The 20,882-nt window shown below is 42.0% G+C and overlaps 1 protein-coding gene across 30 annotated transcripts in view; it reads left to right on the forward strand.

Moving 5' to 3' along the window:
* Positions 1-17,752, forward strand: part of Ndae1 (Na[+]-driven anion exchanger 1) — a 217,230-nt gene extending 199,478 nt beyond the window's left edge. For 14 of the 30 annotated variants that reach the window (XM_077659597.1, XM_077659586.1, XM_077659593.1 and 11 more), the window contains 3 exons: positions 315-356; positions 2,529-2,758; positions 12,363-16,282. In XM_077659597.1, coding sequence (XP_077515723.1) covers positions 315-356; positions 2,529-2,758; positions 12,363-12,561 — 471 coding nt within the window. In that variant the 3' untranslated portion in view covers positions 12,562-16,282. Of the gene's footprint in view, positions 1-314; positions 357-2,528; positions 2,759-8,646; positions 16,283-16,910; positions 16,960-17,054; positions 17,228-17,650 lie in introns of those variants that run through there. The other 16 variants (XM_077659600.1, XM_077659589.1, XM_077659596.1 and 13 more) reach the window with 6 other exon arrangements.
* The last annotated feature ends 3,130 nt before the right edge of the window (positions 17,753-20,882 follow it).

The raw sequence follows: 20,882 nt of genomic DNA on the forward strand, positions 1-20,882 counted from the left end.
CCTCAGCAGTGTACTGCATGGGTTGCTATTCCAGTACCTGCATCGAAGTACTGATTGGCATTGCTGACAAGGAGATAAGGCTTCTTATGTGCAGTGAATGGATTTGCAGGTGCATGTTAATTTGTGCTGCTAACATTGCTAACGAATGCAGAGACTTGCCAAGCTTGCATTTCATGTATTTTTGATGGGAAAGGAGTCTGACATGTCTTGTTGCATAAATTGGGTGCCTGTGGCCAAGCCTATACTTTGGAAGTCCCTGTGCTGTATTGTATGCCACATTTTAAGAATGAGCATGTCTTTGTTTCATACCAAAGCCTGCAAAACTGAGTTTGATGCAGGAGGAAGCAGGGGATAAGGTGAGCATGCATACAGTCTTTCTTAAAAGCACTCTTTCCTTACCTGCTCTTTTACAGTCGTTCCCTTACCTCCATGTGCTTTCTTTGTAGCAGCTTGCTTGTGCTACCGTTGACTTGACTACTGCAGCTTGTATCAAGAGCATTGTTTAAGTAACATTTTGGTAATGGGCATAGATAACGCCTTTGCTAACTCGGCACAGTGTTTTTGGTGCAGTGGCCAGCACTTTGACATGCATTTTTTTTTTGTGATCACATAGTAGTACTTTCATAATCCAAGCATCGTAGGTAGGGATTTGAGCCATTGACATTTGCTCAAGGGGGACGCGGCTTTCAAATTGCAATAAATGGTCTATTTTGACCCCGTTTGTTTTGTTGCACTCACAGAACTTCGCTCTATGCGATGATGTTCTTGCTTTCAGTGCTGAAATTTTGTGCACTTCAGTTTGAAAGCATTACTAATGTGCAGAAAAAGTTTCATCAACATTCATCAAAAAATAGGAAAATTGGTATTGAAAGCCGCATCCCCTTTAGGCACTTGGGGCATAACTTTTGCAGACTCTGTATTCTGCTCACAGATGAAGATGAATGCCAAGAACTGTGTAAGGAAGGGTTTTTCTTCGTAAAATTTTTTTGATGGTACTATATGTTCAGTTCTTGCAGCGGGTCAGTGGGAAGTGATTGCAGTTTAGGTAATTAGACTTAGTGATGATTCTGATTGAATGGGATTTTCTAGTAGAACCAAGCCCTGTGAGCCAGTATGCTAGTGAGTACTAAAATGAAACCATAATACAAACTGTAGATAACTTGTTTGCGTAGCATTCATATGCCAGCGAGCGAGCCATAAACAGTGTTAATGTGTTCCTACTTAGTCAGTTGTTGTCGAAGCCTATTTTAGATTTGTTACTTAAACATGCTCGCTCAAGCAGGCAAAGATTAGCAACTAATTCACATAGCTGTGAACACTAAACATCTTGTGGTGGAAACGAAATGCAGCATACCTTGTCTTCCCATGCAACACCATGTTTTGAAAATCTACCTTTTGCTGCCCCTCACAGCATCTTAGGAACAACAGAACTGGAGAAGATACGCCTCAGTGTACTTTAACTGTTCTTCATAAAGGGTTTTAGGTGTGGTTTTCACAGGCTGTGACATCGGAAGAGAATGTGAAAAGAACTCCCAGGAGTCACATGGACACAGAAAACAGTGAGGCATTAGCTGTTGCATCATCTGCTGTGAGCGCACATGGCTTGTGGTAACTTTGTGACTCGCAGCAGATGTGACGGAGCAGTGAATGTGATGTTCTGTGAGTGCACCTGTCTCATGACAGTTTTTCGCGTATTTTTCTCTTTTGATATCGCGACCTTTGGAAACCAAAACCGAAACTAATACCTTTTGGCAAAAACTAACTGTAACAAATGATCTAAAGCACACTGGGGCATATCTTTTCTAGTTCTTCCATTTCTAAGACCCTGCACTGTTTGTAAAAAGAAAAAGAACTTGAAAGTTTGATGTCCTCTCTTGTTTAACCCCCTCAAAGCATCTATCCAGCTGTTCATTACTTTTGTTCTCCGACTTCTGGAAAGTGGTCAGCTGTTATTGCAATCCATGCATCATCAGAAAGCGCTGTAGATTCCATAGTGTGGTGCTTTTTAACACAGGCTGTTCATGCCGGCTAAAAAATGCAGGTGCCCCATTGTGATTTTCACCTGAATAGAAATCGGAAAGGATACAGAAAGCATGTGCTTTGCATGTCATGACAGGCTTCCTGTGACATTTTTGTGGTAAGGCCGTTTGCGCTTCTCTAACACATCTGAGTTTCTAGAATAGTAGGTGACAGAATGCCATATCCACAGGAAATTTCATTGCTGACCGTCTAATGGACACTGTGAAAGGATTTTAAAGAATCGCTGACCCAAACGTGTCAGCCCCTGCATTTACCGTGTTCACCTAAATGTACAGTGACCACAGTTGTAATTTGAAGGTCCCTTTTGTCAGTGCTAAGGAGGAAAACTGATTGAAATGTTCAGTGTGATTCAGTTTTAAAACGCGGAGCAAATTTTCACTTATATTGTGAGTAATAGACGCGTTATATGTTCACGTAAATGCGGTAGTATTTTGTTCTTGGGAGCCTTGCAGCTTGTAGGCACAGCACATGCACTGCTGGCTTTGCAGAATGCCCTGCTTCCGGAGGCCAGTTCGGGGAATGTGGCCATAGCCCTGGTGAACGGCAACCTCATCAAGGTGCCCATGGAAAAGTACAAGGAAGAGCAGGAGCTGCCGCAGATCAACATCACGGAGCAGCTGTCGCAGACGGGTCTCTGGCAGGCCATCGACCAGCACAACCAGCACAAAGGTGGCAACCCTTCTTCGGGCAGCACCAAGTCAGCTGACGACGGGTCCAGGTGGGACTTGCTGGCAGACACTGCTTTCTAGTTCAGACATCCACTGTGGCAGCTGGTCCACTCATTCACTGACACACAAAATCTCACTCTCTTATTGGTTGCATTTTTGCCAACAGTATCTCACTCATTACGCACATTTTACGCACAGTTTCGTACTCGCAAAAAAAAGACAAACTTCTATGCGTAGAATGTAGAGATGTGCATAAACCATATTTTATGTGCATGTACAGAATTTGAGAAACTATGGAAAAAGGATTTCAACATATTTTATGATAAACACATTCGTTTCCACGCCAGGTGTCTCTTAGGAGAAAAATGTAATTGCAGATTTGTCATGTGTCTTAACATACCTAAAGGAAGGAAGTGGTCTAAACAAATTTTTAGTTTGAAAAACCTTTATTTCTTCTTATACAACATATACAGATATTTTAACCTAGTGTTTTGAGCATGAAAATCTTGGCCGCTAATCTGCCATAAAACACAACACAGCTATCATAACACAACCTTTTCCCAGGTGAAAATGTAAAACTGAAAATGCCAGTTTTACTGAATTAGTTAGTAGTAAGAGCCAGTAAAACCTCGCACACACCAAGTACAACCTATTAAGAAGAGGTTGTTGTCAGCATATGCTTTTCTCTGGCCATAAAATTTGAAACACACGATGGCTAACTGCTCACTGGCTGACCTATCCCCGCACACGTTTTGATGTCACAAATATTTATACGATTTGTGATACTCAGTACCATTTTCTGCTCTCTTAGGAAAGGTGGCCGAACGGTTTAAGTGGCTTGCAAGCCCATTTTCGCTTTTAGCTTATAATAAGCCAGAAGAAACTCGTGTGAGCCGAGCACTACCTGTTGAGGATGATATGATGTGACAGCTCATTTGGGCAGTTTCATCTGTGTTCTGCTCGGTTTCACTTCTTGGTCGCCATGTAACTTCAGCCTGGATTCATGCCATAATTAAACTCAATGGTACAAAAGGCTCGGGCCATTTACTTCACCAAGCCTTTCAAGTATAAAAGGTTGCTCAAGTTACCATTCTTCCTCTGCATTTGGCTGCAGTGTTTATGCAATGTTTCGAAGAAATGCAGTGCTTCCCAATAGGTTTTACTTTTTTATATTTTCAAACATGCTTAGTTGTAAGACAAAGCAAACATCAAAACATCAGGGCAAGATTCGGACAACACTATGCACCTGGTGTGTGACGGGCCTGATACCTGTTTATACTGCATCATTATACAACATATCATTTGAGTCATTTATTACAGTATAGCTGTTTATGCAGAGGATTATTGAAGTTTTGTCACACCTAGTTATTTGCCAGACAAAACACTTGTACGGCCTGAAATCAAGTATTAGTTTGAGCATTTAATTGGAAACAGGGACATAAAAAAATTAAGTGATCAGAGAGATCTCAAGGATGTTTGTTTGAGTAAATAAATCTCAAACAGGATAAGGTCAGGATAAGAACAGACGGTACGGCATAAGTTGACAGTTGAGATTCATGTTTGCTTGCACAATGAGCACCAAACAAACTGTAGGTCATGATTCACATGTTTTTGACCTAGAGTTGCCTCTTTCAAAGTTATATGCAATCGAGGTATGATTTTAATAGACTTTAGACATAAATCAGGGATGGGACATAAATTCAGAAAAACATGTACCAGAAAAAATTTTTCCCAGGAAATCATTCATTAGAGAATTGTCCTCTCCTAATTTTCTATACAGAGCCTCAACCCCCTTAGAAAAGAAATATGAGTGCTTTTTTTAAATTAAGAGCTGGAAAAAACCATGTAAGCCAGCTGAAAGGTCGTGTTTTCATGTACTGTTGCTAAAGAGTACTTTGCATATTTGCAATGTTTATCTTGAGCTCTTCATAATTAAAAGCTGTGTATTTTTTATTGCATTAAATTTTTCTTGAGTAGAGCTGTCACACAGTATTTTATACGATTTGGGTGTCCTTTGCATGTCCTTATGCTTTTGTAAAAATACCTTATAGTAGTCTCTAATATGATGAAGATTTCCTGGAATGCTAGTTCGGTGCATGGTGTCGGAAGGTTTGAATCTATGGAAAAAAAATATTCATTGCAAATTTTACCCAGTTGTTCGTAAATGACCAAAAAATAGCTTGACTTCAATTTTTTTTAGTTGCATGCACTCATGACAATAATGAAAAAGGAAATTCTTTAATGTTTCATGCAAAATATCTGTGGCTAATTAATTAGTTTCATACGTTGTCCTTGACTGCTTGCATGCATGGTACAAAATGAGAGTGTCAAGATTCATATTTGCTTGCACACTTCTGTGGAAAAATGCTGCCTAACTGCAGTCACTGACAAGTAGCCGTTAATTTCTGACATGACTTAAGGTTAGAGTCTCACGCTTGCATGGCCACTGGCTATTAATCAATGTTTGCACGGTCGCTGTGGCCATTCTTCTTATCATAAAAAGGCAAGTTTTAGCTCCTTAGAAAGAGATGCATTGTTAATCACATTTGTTAGTACGACTGGAGTGAGCAAAAAAACGAACTGCATAAATCAGTACTTTTGTTCAACTTGCCTACTTGTGTGCAGTGTTTTGGAGTAACTACTACGCCAAAAGGAGGGCTGATTTTGCAGCATTTAAATAAAATATTGTTCTTAGTAACAAGAGGGCAGTTTTTGGCTCCAGTAGATAATTATTTAGAGCTGGCACTCAGAAAAAGACCACATATGACAAGAATGACGCATATATTAGAGGCTCAGTAGCTTCCGGTCTAATTGACAAAATGCAAACATCTTTGGCAAATTTGTGGATCGTGGACTTTTTTTTAAGTATAGAACATTTTTTTGAGCTACACTTAGTAGTCCTTTAGCTTTTGTTGTTTAAAGTTACCCGTCATCACGAAAACGCGACCAACGGATGTCTGGGCCCCATGGGTCACGTTTTCATGATGACAGGTAACCTTGAACAACGAAAACTAAAGAACTGCTACATGCAGCTGAAAGAAATTTTTCATGCTTAAAAAAAATATACACAATCCGCAAATATGCCAAATAAGCTAGACCGTCATTTAGACCGGTAACTACTGAGCCTCTAAAATGTGTCATTTTTGTCATTTTGTCAAGAAGGCAATTCTAAATAATTATCCATAGGAGCCATAAACCCTTCTCCAGTTACTGAGACGAACATTTCATTTAAACTCTGCAGAAGCAGCTTTCTTTTTGGTGAAGTAGTTTTTCGAGAACATTGAATGCAATTAGACAATTCGAACAAAAGTACTGTTTTATACAGTTTGTTTTTTTGCTCACTCCACTCATGCTAACAATAATTGCGATTAACAATGCATACCATTGAAAAGGAAGCATATTCCTCTTTGTAAGGAGCTAAAACTTGTTTTTCTATCTTGACCAGGAGGGCCATAGCAATTGCACAAACATTGTGATTAATAACCAGTGGTTGCGCAGGCACCTTAATAAGAGGGGATGCAGCTTTCAAATAACGAAATGTGGTGAAAAAAGGTTTTTTTGAAAGCCGTTGTATCCGCTGGTATGTCTCGATTTCTATGCTATCCCGAAGTTTTTTTGCTGAAATCCACCAGGAATTATCTAAAAAAAATTTTAGTGTGAAAGCACTGCTTCACTAGCAAAGCTGAAAAACACGAGGTATGTGTGAAGCCTCAACCTTTGACCTTCGACGGAGCTCTAGCGGATTTGCGCAGCTTTTCCATCAAAGCACGGAACCAGCAGCACCCCCCATCTCCCCACATGCGTCTGCCGATAGTGGCTGACGCATCTTGCATGTGGTTGCCTTTGAGGCTGTGTTGCCTCAAGTGCTTTCGCACGTCGTACTCAATTTAACTACGTTAAAAGTTCAAACCCTACCATTTTTTTCGTGAACTGCGGTGGCACTGCATATCAAGGAAATGGTCGAAAATGTGCGTTTTTCTCTGTCCTGGTTTTCTAAGTAAATGTTCACCTTGTGGAGCAGGTTTCTTTATGACTGCTTTCTCTATTTTGACCTCGTGTGTACTGTTACACTCACAGGACTGCACTATATATGATGACAATCTTGGTTTTTCATTTCGATAAATTGCAGATTTTTAGTGTGATATCTTGTTTATAGTTTATACGTCTAGGCCAACTGCTCTGTAAAAATGAAAACAAAAAAAAATCAGCGTTATGGGGGAAAAAATCTGATTGTCATCATGCGTAGCTTGCATTCAGAAATGCAGTAAATGTTGAACCAGTCTTCTACTGCATTTTTTCTAGTCTACAGGCTTTCCGCAAGGTGTAGAATAGAAAAAAATTTGCAGAAAAAATATGTTGTTTAGATATAATGCTGAAATTTTTCGCACTTAAGTTTGGAAGCATTTCTAACATGCAAAAAATTTTTAATCAGAATTCATGAAAAGTTTGTATTGAAAGCTGCATCCCTCCTTAAGCAGTGCATGTTTTCATGCAATCGGGAAGAGCTCAGTAGCACTGGTTGTGATTGTTGTTAGAGTAAAGTAGTGTTTTTGTTTGCTTATAGTCATTGGAATGATGCATTAGGGGACATTGTCTTGCATCTTTTTGCTACCATGCCTGCTTCATTTAATTTTCCCCATGAACTGGGTTGGCATGATGGGTGGTTTGATTCCGGGTTGACTGACTGCTTTTATACACTTGTCTCTCTTTTTTGGTGTGGGGTGCTTGATGCCGTACTGGTGCAGAGTTAACAGTGGCCTGTGGTGTCTTGTTTCCATGGTTGCTTCCGATGGAGGAGGGATAGTGGTCTGCTTGATCAGGCTACAGATTACAGTTTTAATTTATGCTTGAACCTTCTTTCCCTCAAAATGGTGCTTCACAGTGCTGCCGTGTGGAGCATGGTGAGAAGCTGAAAATGTCAGTAATGGGACTTTTTAGCCACACAGCAAGCAGCACAGCTGGAGTGATCCTTTGGTCTGCCATGCATTTACAGAAAAAAGAAATGACGTCATACCACATCTTTTGTTGCACTGTAAAGACTATATTCAACAGAGGTATATATGTGGCTGCCAGTATGTGTAATTTGTACTAATACAGCATTAGAGCTTTGTGACTTGATGGAGTATGAGCACCAAGCTTTCTTTTCTTTTCACTGATAATGGTGCACGGGCTGTAGGAATGACAGAACGGATGAAAATATGTCCTAATGTGCATTATATAATTTAATATAGCCCCATTTTTCTCCTTGAGTTTTGTTTTCGTTTTCCGCTGTGACGTCAGAGGGCATTTCCAGAGTCATGTGCTCTCACAGAACAGTGACACTTTTGCTGCATGTGACTTATGGTGGTACTGCAATTCACTGCAGATAACAGAGCAGAAAGAGTGTCATTGTTCTGCGAGCACACGTGCCTTGTGAACTGGCCTTCACGCTACAGCACATGGAAACTGAAACCGAAACTCTAGCAGAAAAAGAGTGTCGTAATAAATTATTGGAAGCACACTGGGGTATATCTTGAAAGAACCTGAATATTTAGTGCCTATATTCCGCTAAATTCTTTAACTTCACGACATATGGGTTTCAGTGAGAAACACAGCTGTAGTATATTTGCAAAGAAAAAAAGAAAAAAATGAAATGACTTGGATACGAGGCAGTGTGCACATTTTTCTGTAACCAAGGCACGAGTTTTAGCTGACAGCTTCTTTAGAGTGCAACTGCGTGAGCAGGCCAGGTCGACCATGGACAGGCCTGGTCGTGTAGCATTTTAGCTTGCATTTGTGCTTTTGTTTGTACGTGCGTGTTTAGTGTCTCACCCGTAGCGTTCCTTCTCTTTCTCTCCTTCTTTTTTTCGTCCTCTCCCGTCACCTCTTCCTTTCTTCGGCTTATGTTTTTTTCTCTTACTCGACTTGCACTGCTTCCCACTGCCCGTTCAAACTGTAGTCAGGTACGTAGGTCTCCTAACCACTGTGGCAGGTGTGTCTGCATGGCTTGGCTCACTTTGGCCACATTAACAGCAATGCAGCAATGATTCAGCGTTGTTTTGTAGCATGCATGTCCACTCTGTGCAAGGTCGCGAAGCTTGGGCGGGGTTGGGTGCTTCTGTGACGCTTCTGCCTCTGTCATCTTGACCTCTAGCAAGTGGACTGCATCACACCACAGCTTCCATGGTGTGATTGATTGAATATGTTTGTATGTGAGGAGGTCTGCATGCAGGACTCCAAACTACAGGAATCTCTGTTGCAGCACCAGAGGCAGCTTATCTGAATGCCATGGGTTATTTCACATTTTGGAAATTGTGCGGCATGGTGTCAGGCACACACTAGGTGGCACATATTGTCAAAGATGGGAAATTAATGTCAGCTGGTATAAAGGCTGCGGCATGTAGTCCTGCCTTTCTTAAGGAGAAAATGACCTTGTCATTGCCGCCACAAGTTGCAGGTCAAACCTTACTTAGCCATGAAATTACGAGTATGATTCTGGTATAAACGAATGGCAAGCTTTTGCCAAGGTTGTTACAAAAATGATAGAATGTCGTTATCTAAAGAGTATGCGATAACCAATAATCAAATAAGGCCATGTTGCTTACAGTATGAAGGTTTTACTGCAAGTATTACAAAAAGCTTGATTTTTTAATGGATTAATATTATGATACTTCCCTACTTTGTGTATTTAACACAGCCACGGATGATAGTATTTTTCCTGTGGGCACAAACATGAACATTTTGTAATGAACACCATGCATTGTTGATCCATATCTTTTGTTAAATTTATGAGGCTTAACACATTCCAAAGATCCATGTTCAGCTTTATGCTGTCATCTCCAACAGTACTGAAATTATGTTGCACTTACCAGGACAAATGTACCAAATAGGAAGCAGATGCATTTGATTGTTCACCCTGTATTAGTGCCCCCATCTACACCCAGCAGTGCAAATTTAAACAAACCCTTGCTAAGTGTTTCCTATCCCTTGTGGCTAGCCTCTGCTGTATGTACAACTGACTTGACATCACACTTTAATTTTTCCATTGTACTCGTACTAACCTCACCAGGTGCAGCAAGCAGTTGCTTGAGTGGTCTAAATTTCAGTTTTCATCTTCTTTTGGCAAACTGCTTCACATGTACATTTTGTGAAATGCCTGCATAAAAATTTGGACAGAGATGCACATTTTACTGTGAGAGCTCTTGCATTTCCAGCCAAGAAATAGACCTTTGTCTATTTTCTTCAATGTCAGGAGAGCTGACGACAAAAGTAAACTACGCACTTAGGCTTTGTTCCAATATTGCCAGTCAGTGTGGATTGCTTTAAAAACAGCAGAGGAAAATATCTTGGGTTAGTCATAAGTTCTAATTGTATGCACAGGCTAAGTAGCATCAGTCGCCTTGCATGCATTCTGTTGCGTGCATGCAGTTGTAGAGACAAGCAGTTGCGAAATCCAGTATGCGGTCAGTTGTTCCTTCTTCAAATGAGCTTCTGAAGGGTGAAACCAGGAGTACATATGCATGTTTTGTCGTCAACCTTTCTTAGTATGCATTTTGCGGTTTGTGCTATGCTGTGAAATGTATTACCAGCATCATAAACGCTGTTCGTCAACTGTGTGATTACTGCACACTATGTTGACCGAGCCCTCTGGTGTAACAATTTTATTTTAATCCTGTTCAGAGTAAAAAGAAACAAAAAGATATAGTGACTTGATGGTCGTAGGTGTGGTGCACCTGGAAGTACCGGTGCAGGCTGAGTAATGTTGTAGCCTGTAAAAAGTGGTATGTGATAGGTACTTGTCCATAGCTTTTAGGTTCTTTTCATGTTCAGTTTGCTAAGGATTTTACTACAGGCTCAAAAAAGAAATGTAAACTGCTAGATGATATATTTTGTATGCAAAAGTCAAAAGTGCAGGAAATGCAATACAGTGAACAGTTAATCTGTGGTCTCTTAGTAGAAGAGAGTGGATTCGAAGGGACGGAAAAACATAACTGAAAGCTGGGTGAACAGATAAAAGTAGGACTTGCTGGGGCAGGGAGGCCACAGTTGATGAGAGCACAGGACATGTCGTTGCCGTGCTGTGGACTTAATCCGGATAATAATGATGATGGTGGTGACATTAGTCTTCCTTGCATCACCATAGTGCTTCCACTACACCAATGTTCTTTTATCCCTTTCTTTCTATTTAATGATCCAAGTTTAATTAGGCCCTGATTAGAAGTTAAAATTAATATTGAGGATTCACACCTTTAGTATGCTAGTTCGCTGAACGTCCTCTAAAAGAAATATGGAATGGCCAGTTAGGTATAGTTTAAGAGGTCAGCATGTATGTAAAAAATCAACTTTATGTACGGTTTTTCAAAATTTGGATCAGCTGTTTCAACAGCCTTGAGAGGCTCTTCATGTAGCGTATCAGTCAATTGCTAGTGCCTTCACCACCTTGGTGTTAAATTATTCCTGGTTTCACCTATTTGAGTTTTCTTCCTCACGTGCTGCTTGTAAAAAATTTTGCTTGGGAAACAGCATGGCTGAGTTTTTAATCGCAGGATGCTTTTTTTTTATACTACAGGCGCAAAATTTTAATCTTAAAATTGTTTGGCTATAATTTATAGGGGCACATTTCTTTTCTCGTGATGTACAATTATGAAATATGTGATTTCTGCTGCCTTGTCTAAAGCATTTGGTTACAAGTCCCTGTTTCTTTCTTCTCATTGTCAGAAAATTCCTCTGCACTGTCACACTTATTTAGTCTTGTGAATGCAAGCTCCAACTTAGTCCTGTAATTGCAAGAGTTGCATGACACATGCTGCGTGGCAGCTCATCTAGTGAAAGCAATACCGACACTACTCAACAAGAGGCAGTCATCGCAGGATTAATTCAGTTATGGCATGTGGAGGTGTTATTATTGGCGGCATTGTTGATGATAATGAGTAATACCTGCAAAAGCAATGTTTATTTCCCCCCATAGTGGCCTTGTGCCTTCCTCTTAAAATAAAGGACTTTCAATCAATCAATTAATCAAGTTTGGAAATGTCAAATCACTGTTTTTCTTAGCTCTAGTATGTCATAAATACTTGCAGCATGCCCACTTATTCCCACTGAATGCTTGGAGCTTTAAAAAGCCCGTTTACAAGGCTGTTTACTACATAGAGAGACATTCACAACTTAGTCATGGTTACTTTTGGGCTTATTAGTGCTCGCAAAATTAAGACAAGATGAAGAAAGATATAACATCATCACACAGTGGTGCTGTTACTTTCTTTGCCTTGTGTGCTTATCCTCGAGTGGAGTCTAGACCACATTATTGCAACTTAATAACCTGGCTGGGAAACCCATTGAGACAGCACTGGGTTTTTGAGTGTGCATTCTGCTTTGGATGAGCTAAGCTTTGCTACAGGTGTAGCGCTCAGAGAGCATACATGATATTCATCGTAGCATTTGTTGTGCGATAAAGCACATGCCTGTTGCACCTGGGCCCTGACACAGCTAATAACTGGTGCCACAACACTGCCACTGCCTCATGTTTGACTACTTTGGTGCCCATTCGTCCCACTGCCAAGTGAGCTGCGTGCACTGATTCACTCCCTCTCTCTTCCCTCTTTTTTCCTCTGTGGCCTCTCACCACGAACTCTTCTTGTGCTTCTCTTCCTACCCTCTTCTTGCGGCTGGGCACAGAAAAAAGAAACGTGGAAGTAAGAAAGATGCGCTCAACGAAGAGGAACGCAAGCGTCTCTCTACCATGGCTGAAGAGGACGACGAGGAGGACTGTGGCATCACCATCCGCATTGACGCCCCAACGCCCGTGCCCTCCAAGCACGCTTCGCCCCAAGAGGCCAAGAAGCCCTTTCCCAATGGCAGCGAGACGTCCGTTTGACGCCAGATGAGCCCTTAGGTTTATTTCTTTTCCTGGACGTTCATTCCCCCCAATGCCCCCTTTTGGACGTTCCCCCAATGTACCCCTTCTTGCCGAGGACTCGGGGTACATTCGAGAAACGAAGGGCTTGCTGGGCATAGAGCGGTGCGAGGTACAGACCACGCCGGCGGCCCCCTGGGCGGCGACCACCACGAGTGCAGCGAGAACACTGGTGGGCTACTCGCAGGGCTCCGTCCTAGTGGTGCGGAAAAAGGAAACCAATCTGTCGCAGAGACACACCACTGCATCTCTCTAGTTGTGCTGAATATGAGCCTCACCGATGCTGCTTGAGATGAATGTTCTGGAAATTTATGCGGTTTTCGCGATTTGGAATCACCCAATTCTTTACTTGACTGGTACTGAATGCGTGTGAAAATGTTTGCTCTACATTTTCCCTCAGCTTTTCATCTCAGTGGTTGCTTGCGATGAGGCCCATTTAAACACATCTGGAGAAACTTTCTTCCTGTCAAGTTTGCTGTTGCTGTTGTCACAGATGTCTGAGAGCGGTTTCTAAGGACCCGTACAGCCAGATACAAAGTTGACTCAAAGGTCACAGCCGCCATTGTGCTTTTGGAAATGTCGGTCGATGGTGTCAGCTGGGCCGCAGGAGACTATCTCGTGGGGTGGCCTTCATTCAGGTGCATATGGTTATGATAACAAGAAGTGGCTTCCCTTAGCTGTGCATATTGACGACTTGGCAAAAGAAAGCTAAGCGACCAGCCCACAAAGACACAATCCTGTCCTACGTGCTGGACAACTATTTGCTGAGAACATTTTTATAGTTGTTCTTGTTACATGTTGCTAGGGCCAAAAGGCTGCACAGTTCCAGCAGTGGACAGTGCATTTGTTTGAACCTGTGGTATGTCTGTTAATCTGATTGCAGAAGGTATGAGCCAGCAAAATGCACTGCAGTGTGACAGCCATTGCGGCATTCTCTTAGCTGTTCTTCCTTGCAGGACTTAGCAGTGTGTGGTCTCGAGCTTACTTGTTTCTTCCCTGCATTGCCCCACCCTCAAGGTTTTACTGTTGTGGTAGCACACAAGCAAATGAAGGCTAGATTTTTTTTAAGTTGTCTATTTATTTGCTAGTCTGAAACAGAGTTTGTTTCTTCTCTGCTTAAGAGTTGCTCAGTTTTATATGCATATAAAAGACAGGGAAACTTTCAGCCGTTGTGTTTAGTGTAGCTACAAATGCTCTTTAGCTTGCTTCCGTTGAGTTATTCAGAGCACAACAGTGCAGAGTTTGCATCTCATGACTGCTTCTCCTCAGTTTCCACTGCTGCAATTCCATATGCTTGATGAGGAGCAGCTAATCTGCCAGCTTTTTTTTTTTATCTGTGGGAACACAGGACAGATTTTTCTTTGCTGCAGTGTTTCAAATACATCTGACACAAAGAATGACATTTGTTGCTAGTTGCACTAATATTTTTAGAGAGCTTAGCTGGGTCAAGTCCTTTGTGAGACTGTCTTGACAAAAAGTAGCACGCAGACAACTCACCGTTCCTTGCCCTGCGAGTCTATAGCTTGTCCGGTAGGACAACTCAGGAAAGAGATGTGTCGAAGATGTACTAATTTAGGTCCAGCATAGTATAGTGAAGGGATGCTACTAATTAAATTCAGCACGATTAAGCATTTTGTTTTTGTATATATGTTCAACTCTTCCTCACATGGCTTAGATAGGCTCTCAATCATGTCTCTGAAGTAGGGAGTGATGCATATTGTTGTCCTAGTGCCATATTTCGTCCGGCAGATTACAGTAGGATTGAGAACACATGTGCTCAACTGGCGACTTCTGTGTTGGCCCCACATCTCATTTGTTTTTTTTTCTTCAGCAATTAAAAATTTCAAGGCGTGCGTCACATGTGTAACAGTCATTGTGCACGAGAAATTTCAGTGCATTTTTTTCTTGTTTGTTACGAGTCATTTTACTGAAAAGATCTGCCCTTTTATGACATCTTGCAGTCATGGGTCTTCATGTTTTGTTTGCTGCTTACCGAGGGGCTCGTTGGTGTGATGGGACGCATTTATTAGTCTTTGCAGCAGTTGAGTGTACGCCCTTAACCATTGAGGAAATAGTGTGTAAGGGTGTATGCAGTGCTGGAGTTGAGAGTATATATGTGTGTACTTGCACGCATGATAGCGAGATTGTGCGAGTGCATGTCTGTATGTGTGTTTGTGTGCATGAGTTGTGTGTGAATGTGCAAACTGTTGTTCTCTAAGTGTGTCTTCTTGCATACCTGCCTTATAGAAAAGTACAACGATACAGGAGGATACAAAAAGTAAACTGGTAAATGGCATGTTGATCAAAAATGAACACTTGGTCATCAACAGGCCTAGCCAGCTCTGAAATTCAACTTGTGCTGTCAGCATTAGAGAGCAGGATTTTTTTATTTTCTTTATCTGTTTTCTTGGCTTTGAACGAAGTATTGTCTGTGCACGGGTGACCAGATCATGTTAAACACTGTGTCAAGAGGGGAAGGATTGTGGGGTGAGTGACGTTTTAGATGTCTGTAGTCTTTGTTGCCAAAGCAAGCGAGAGAGCTCTGTAGGTACATGAATTGATGTGCTTGGCTCGATAGGGCATCTATTTACGTTGCATAGTGCAGTGATTGAATGAGCTTCCTTTTTACTTAATCGACAAGCTGTGTAGGATGTGCATAGGTGATTCTGTCATGAACAATCCTTCTCAGTGTGAAGCAGCTAGCTTCGGAAACATTGTCCATAGTATCAAAACAGTTATATTTTTGTCTCTGCATGGAAGAGTCATTGAATGTTCTTGGATAACAAGTGGGCAAGCAAATGCAAGAGAACAAAAGCAGCCAGCCAGCCAAATCTTCACGAGTTTTCTGGGCTCTTCCATGCCCCCAAAGCTTCTCAGATTCTTGTGCCATTACATAACTAGTGCAGTTATCGTAGGGTGTGCAGTAGCTGCACCTTGTTTGCTGTAGCTATTTGAAATTGAAGAGTATCGGTGACAAATGAACTGAGGCCATAGCTTTGTGTAGATGCCCTGCACACACATCGTGTTGCATTACGTGTGCTCCACTTCCATGAAGGATAAAAAAATTGAGAGTCTTCGATGTAAAAAACAGTTCAGAAAAATAAAAAAAAACTGGAGAAAAAGAGATAGTACCGCTATGTCTTCATGTGTGATAAATAAAGTGTGTTAGAGTTACTTGCTCATAATGGGCGGGCATTTTGGTCTTCTGTGTCCCCCCGTAGCTGGGGGCAGTAGTCGTGTTGTCTAAGCCTAAGGAACGTAGTCTTCAGAGGACATAGCACTTGGTTCCGGAGCAGCATATGCAAGTCAAACTTTTTAGTTACCAACCAAATCTCAGTCACTGGTTTACGTCCTTGGTGCATAAAGAGCCAGGGCACAGTTTAGAGCCTGAAATGTCTGATGTTCACTCTGACAGGCCGTGCCCATGGACTACCGAGTTGTACACCCTGTGCAACTGCCTCTGTTTGTCTTCTCCACTCTGTTTCTCCATGTTGGGGGTTGGGGGGAGGATTGCTAGATGCAATAAAAGTAAAAAGGATGTAATCATTGTATGAAGGGTGGGTGGGTGTATAGTAAAAAAAAGAATTTGGTACTGTTGTAATGTATACTATTCCGTAAAGAGTGTATTTTTTTTTTTCAGTATGGCAAAAAAAGAAAATAAAGATGCTGCTTTTATAAAACATCTCTTCTGTTTCATTGCGTGTCTGACCATTCAATTCAGTTGCAGCCTTCCATTTTTTTTTTAACAGCGTAATGTCATACACATACAAAAATACTTTGGTCATTCCTTGTTCTCTGCTTGCTTTATGTTTTGCTTCCCTCTTAGTTGTAATGCTGGGAACGGCTGATTTCAGAAAAAAAGATGGAAAGTGTGATTGAGACTAGCACTTCTTAGTTTTGCTCTAATACATTTTTATTGTTTCGATATGGTGAGTACATAAAAATAACATCATTAACAAGCTGAAGTGACAATGTCCTCTTGTAGATAGATGTTTGTGGTTTGTGCACCTGGTTTACCCATCTGCCATAACTGAGAAAATGTAGAAAGAGCATGTGCAGTGAAATCGCAGGAGAATGCCATGGCGATGCATTGCAAATTTTGCGGAAATTATTTAGCGAGTGATCATCAATTTAATAACTCGGATCATCAAATGCACATATACTAAGGGCTACAAAACATCTCTTGTTTCATGAAATACGTCAGGTCTCTAAAAAAATGATGGCCATGGCCAGATGACAAGAGTGACAGGAGTAGCTTACATACCCTCATTCATTCATTTGTTTATTTACAATACTGTTTGTCCTTTCAGGCGGTTGCAGGGCACGAACAAGTACAACGGTGCAAATACAGAGTTCAAGGTAATGCAGTAAGCACATGCAGATTACTCGAGACACAATTTCAATTTTCTTTCAAAACTCTGTTGAATTGGCACCTAACTTGCAATTACTTCTAGATTTAGGCTATTCCAGCCATCTGTAGACCTCTGCAATAAGGGCTCCTTGGGTGTCTCCATACTGCTCGCGGGACTGTTTGCACCTGACACTAGCACAGTGTAAGCGGCAGAGAAACCGGTTTGCAACACCCCAGAGAAGAAACGTTTGGGCATCTTCCTCGCCCAATGGAAAGGTCTGTACTCCTGGGAAGAAGCGCTTAAACGCATCAATTCTTGGTGTGCAAGTCTTAAGAATGTGAGGTAGGCTATGGTAGGGTAAGGTGAGGTAAGCTGTGCAAGTTATTATAGCATTGATCCTTTTCCAGCAAGTAATAAACATGCTGGATTAGCAGTGACTGCAAGAGGTGCTAGAAGTTCTCTTGTTGGTGGTGTAAGCCAGTTTGAGTGCTGTGTGCCATTTGTAAAGGAATGTCAACCTTGCACAATCAGTATCAAACTAGAATTTGGGAAACAGCGATGGCGCATTCTACATAAATATTGGTGGTATGGGCCATGAAAGTCAGTCGATTGGAAGGCAAGTTGCAAGCACTAAGAAAATTGGCATCTGTAACACTGCCTTCACCTCATCATCTCCATCTTTTGTTCATGATCTGGAGTGCTTGGCTGGACTTGGTGAACCTGGATATCCAGCAAGTCCTGACTGAGAAGGTGACCGAACTCCTGCAGTCTGGCTTCTGAATAAAGTTTTTCTGACCTGACCTGACGTGACCAGAGTCTTGAACTGTCTACTGAAAGCAGTCCACTGGGTGGCCGCTGAACAGCTGAACTTATGTTGCGACATAGCAAAATGCACATTGCATGGTCTGTAGTAGCATTTCGTTTAGTTTTTATTCTGTTTAGAATGCTTGTCGCTTACCTGTCGTATCAGTAAAATTCTCATTGTTGATGAGACAAAGAACTCCTGTAAATATTGTGCTTCCGTTGGTATGAGTTTCATTAATAGCCGATTCACGTGATGCATGAAATTGTAACAGTGTGTGAAAACAAAACTGCCAGAAATCTTTGTCTCTTAATCTGCATAATGCAGCCCAATAGTCTTACTTTTGTCTACTTGCATGCCATGCATGCAGTTGTAGTACATACAGTGCGTATAAGTAGTTTAAGCCTTTTTTTAAACAGACAAATAGTGTCCTAGATTTTTGAATATCTTTTTCTTTTCTGATGACTTTCATAATGTGTATGTTCTATGTTAAACAGTTCACTGCATGCAGTCACTTAGAAAAACATTGTGCCGAAGAAAGCTTGTGTGTGTCTACATGAGGACGTGGGCCTATGTTAACTAATTGAATAAGGTATAGCAGTTCATATTAAGGAAGTTCAGTAATTTCCACGTGCTGGCACTTATGCAGGTTCTTTTTACCTTATAGCTTCTGCAACCTTATATGTTGCTGATATTTGTAGTATTTACCTGCAGGCTGTGGGTACGTAATTTAATATTTCCTTTATGCCTCCAATTAGTTAATCAGAACTTGGTTGCTACACATCAACTGCAGTACTCGGTAACCTTCTGGTATTAGCTTTTGTGTCAAATGAGCAACAAAACTGGCTCAGGCACACCATAGGGGAGAGCTTCAGGTTGATCGATGTCATTAACTTCGACTACTTCATTTTTTTAATGTTTCGGTACAGTCGCATTTTACCTCTAGCAATACAGGCCACGGTCAAAGCTGTGACTCTGGTGATTCCCAGAGTGAAATCTTTGTCAAGTCTCCAGGCACGTGCATGTGATAGTGCCATGTTTTCCTGCAGTGCTGCTGCAAAGATTTGGGAAAACCCTCCTCTTAAGACAAGATTGCTCTCACCATGAAAACTGCATGGGATCTCTTTTGGATAAGTTTCACAGCAGAGATGGTGCAGGACTCTGATTGAAAAGGGGGTGTGGGGTCGAGTTATTTCGGTGCACATTTTTTTTTGTTCTTTGCCTGAGCCTGTTGGTCATTGGCTCTAGGCATAGGCCTGTATGTTTCTTCAGTGCAAAAGGGAATCCTCGCGCCCATCCGTCGTTTTACAGCGACGACTGTCAGTGCCTCAATTCTCGAGGTCGCGGTCTCGAGTGGAGGCCTGTGGACGGTGAGAGGAAAAGGGGCAGCATATCTTGCTCAGCGCCCAGTGGCCGCACATACTCTTCTTGAGCTCCGTCCCTTGTGAAAATTCTTTCCCAGTCCAACTTGTTTACAGAACAATTCCAAGTTGGATTTCCAGTTGGTTAACCAATGAGGAATTGTTCCATAAACCGGCTGAACTGGGAGATTTTCACCAGGGACATGCCTTGGTGCTGCGGCGTGGAAGAGAGAACATGAAGTTGCAAAGAAACTCTGAGCCCAGCAGCTGCTCCTGCTCTTTCTTGCGTAAGTCCTTCTCTTCCGCAGCAGCACGTACGCTTAAGCATCAGCAAGGTGATGTGGCCTGAACCGTGCGGTACGTGCTGCCACCAAGCTATGAATCGAGAACACGCAAGAGGCGTTTCCGACTGCAGTCCTTGCTAGATTTTGTAGTTGGATACAAGTGAAGAAAAAAGCGGCTTTTCCCCGTCAGAGGACCCCTTTCTAGTTATCAGATTTTGATTAACCTAGCGTGACAATGTAGGGATCGAGTACTGGCAGATGAAAGGGGATAGCACTGCCCCTTCATTGTCCGGAATAGTCTTCTTGCATTGTCCCGCTAGCAGGAAGTGGGGTCATTTGATGAGGAAAATTCACTTTTTTCTTGAGTTGTATCCGACTATATTTGTGCACCAACTGTAGCCGAACGTCTCATGCGCTCATGGAGTACGTTTGAAGACCTTTCTTTCGGGAGGTTACTCTGGGCTATCGTACAACCCATGCTAGCTGCTAACTCTGCAAGGTTGTTTAATCACAGAAAATACTTGCATGCACAGTACTCGAATCCAGACCAAACGTTATTCCGAGGCTTTTGAGTGGGGAGAGGGAATATATTAGGTTTTTTTAAGTTGGGGGTCTCGTCAGCTTTTGATCCTAGGTCGCTCAGGTAGCCACGTGGAACTTGCACTGCTTGCACTCATGCTTGCAAGCATGAGCAGCAAGCAGGTTATGGGTGGCAGGTTTTAGTGCGAAAGCACTACTACATGGGGTCAAACTCAACCAAGAATCTTGTGATGTCCTTGACCTTGAAGGTGCAGAAATAAAATATTGTCGCGACTGGGTTTCGAACCCGCGGCGGCGCGAACAGATCAGCTTCGCTGGCCACTGCATGAGAGCAGTGCTGATGCGATGCCTTTTGCTCGGTATATGAGGTTGTTCAGGCAATTAAGAAAAAGAAAACTGCTATCGCCGCAGCCGATCGATCACGCCTCGTTTTGTTGTTGTTGCCTCAGAGCCTCGTTACTGCAACACACTCTCACGCTGCGCATTGCACATTGTCTTCATAACCTTCAATCTGCGGCGCGAACAAATAAGATCAGCTTGATATCGTCGCCAGACGCGCCGACGACCCATCAAAGCAAAACAAATACGTAAACTCGCACGTCCCGGACGAAGGCCATCGAATGGGCCGACGTCGCCTAAGACCTCCACGGCCTGCAGCACGCTAGCCAACTTGCCTCAATCCCCTACCCTTATGACCAATAGTTTTCTCGGCCTCAGCACTTCTTTCAAACCAATTAAAACCCTACTCAGCCCTACTCATGCCCCATTACTTTTTTGGACTGCACAATAAGTTTCGTAAGTTTCAATTTCGTAATAATATAATTAATATAGCTTATAATCTATTAGTGACGTTGTTTAGGTGCTTTAGGCAAATAATAATTGAGTTAAACGTATTCTTATAAGTCTTCAATGATATTAAATATATGCCTCAGTGAAACCACAA

The sequence above is a fragment of the Amblyomma americanum genome, chromosome 3 (assembly GCF_052857255.1).
Source record: "Amblyomma americanum isolate KBUSLIRL-KWMA chromosome 3, ASM5285725v1, whole genome shotgun sequence".
In the NCBI taxonomy this organism is placed as follows: domain Eukaryota; kingdom Metazoa; phylum Arthropoda; class Arachnida; order Ixodida; family Ixodidae; genus Amblyomma; species Amblyomma americanum.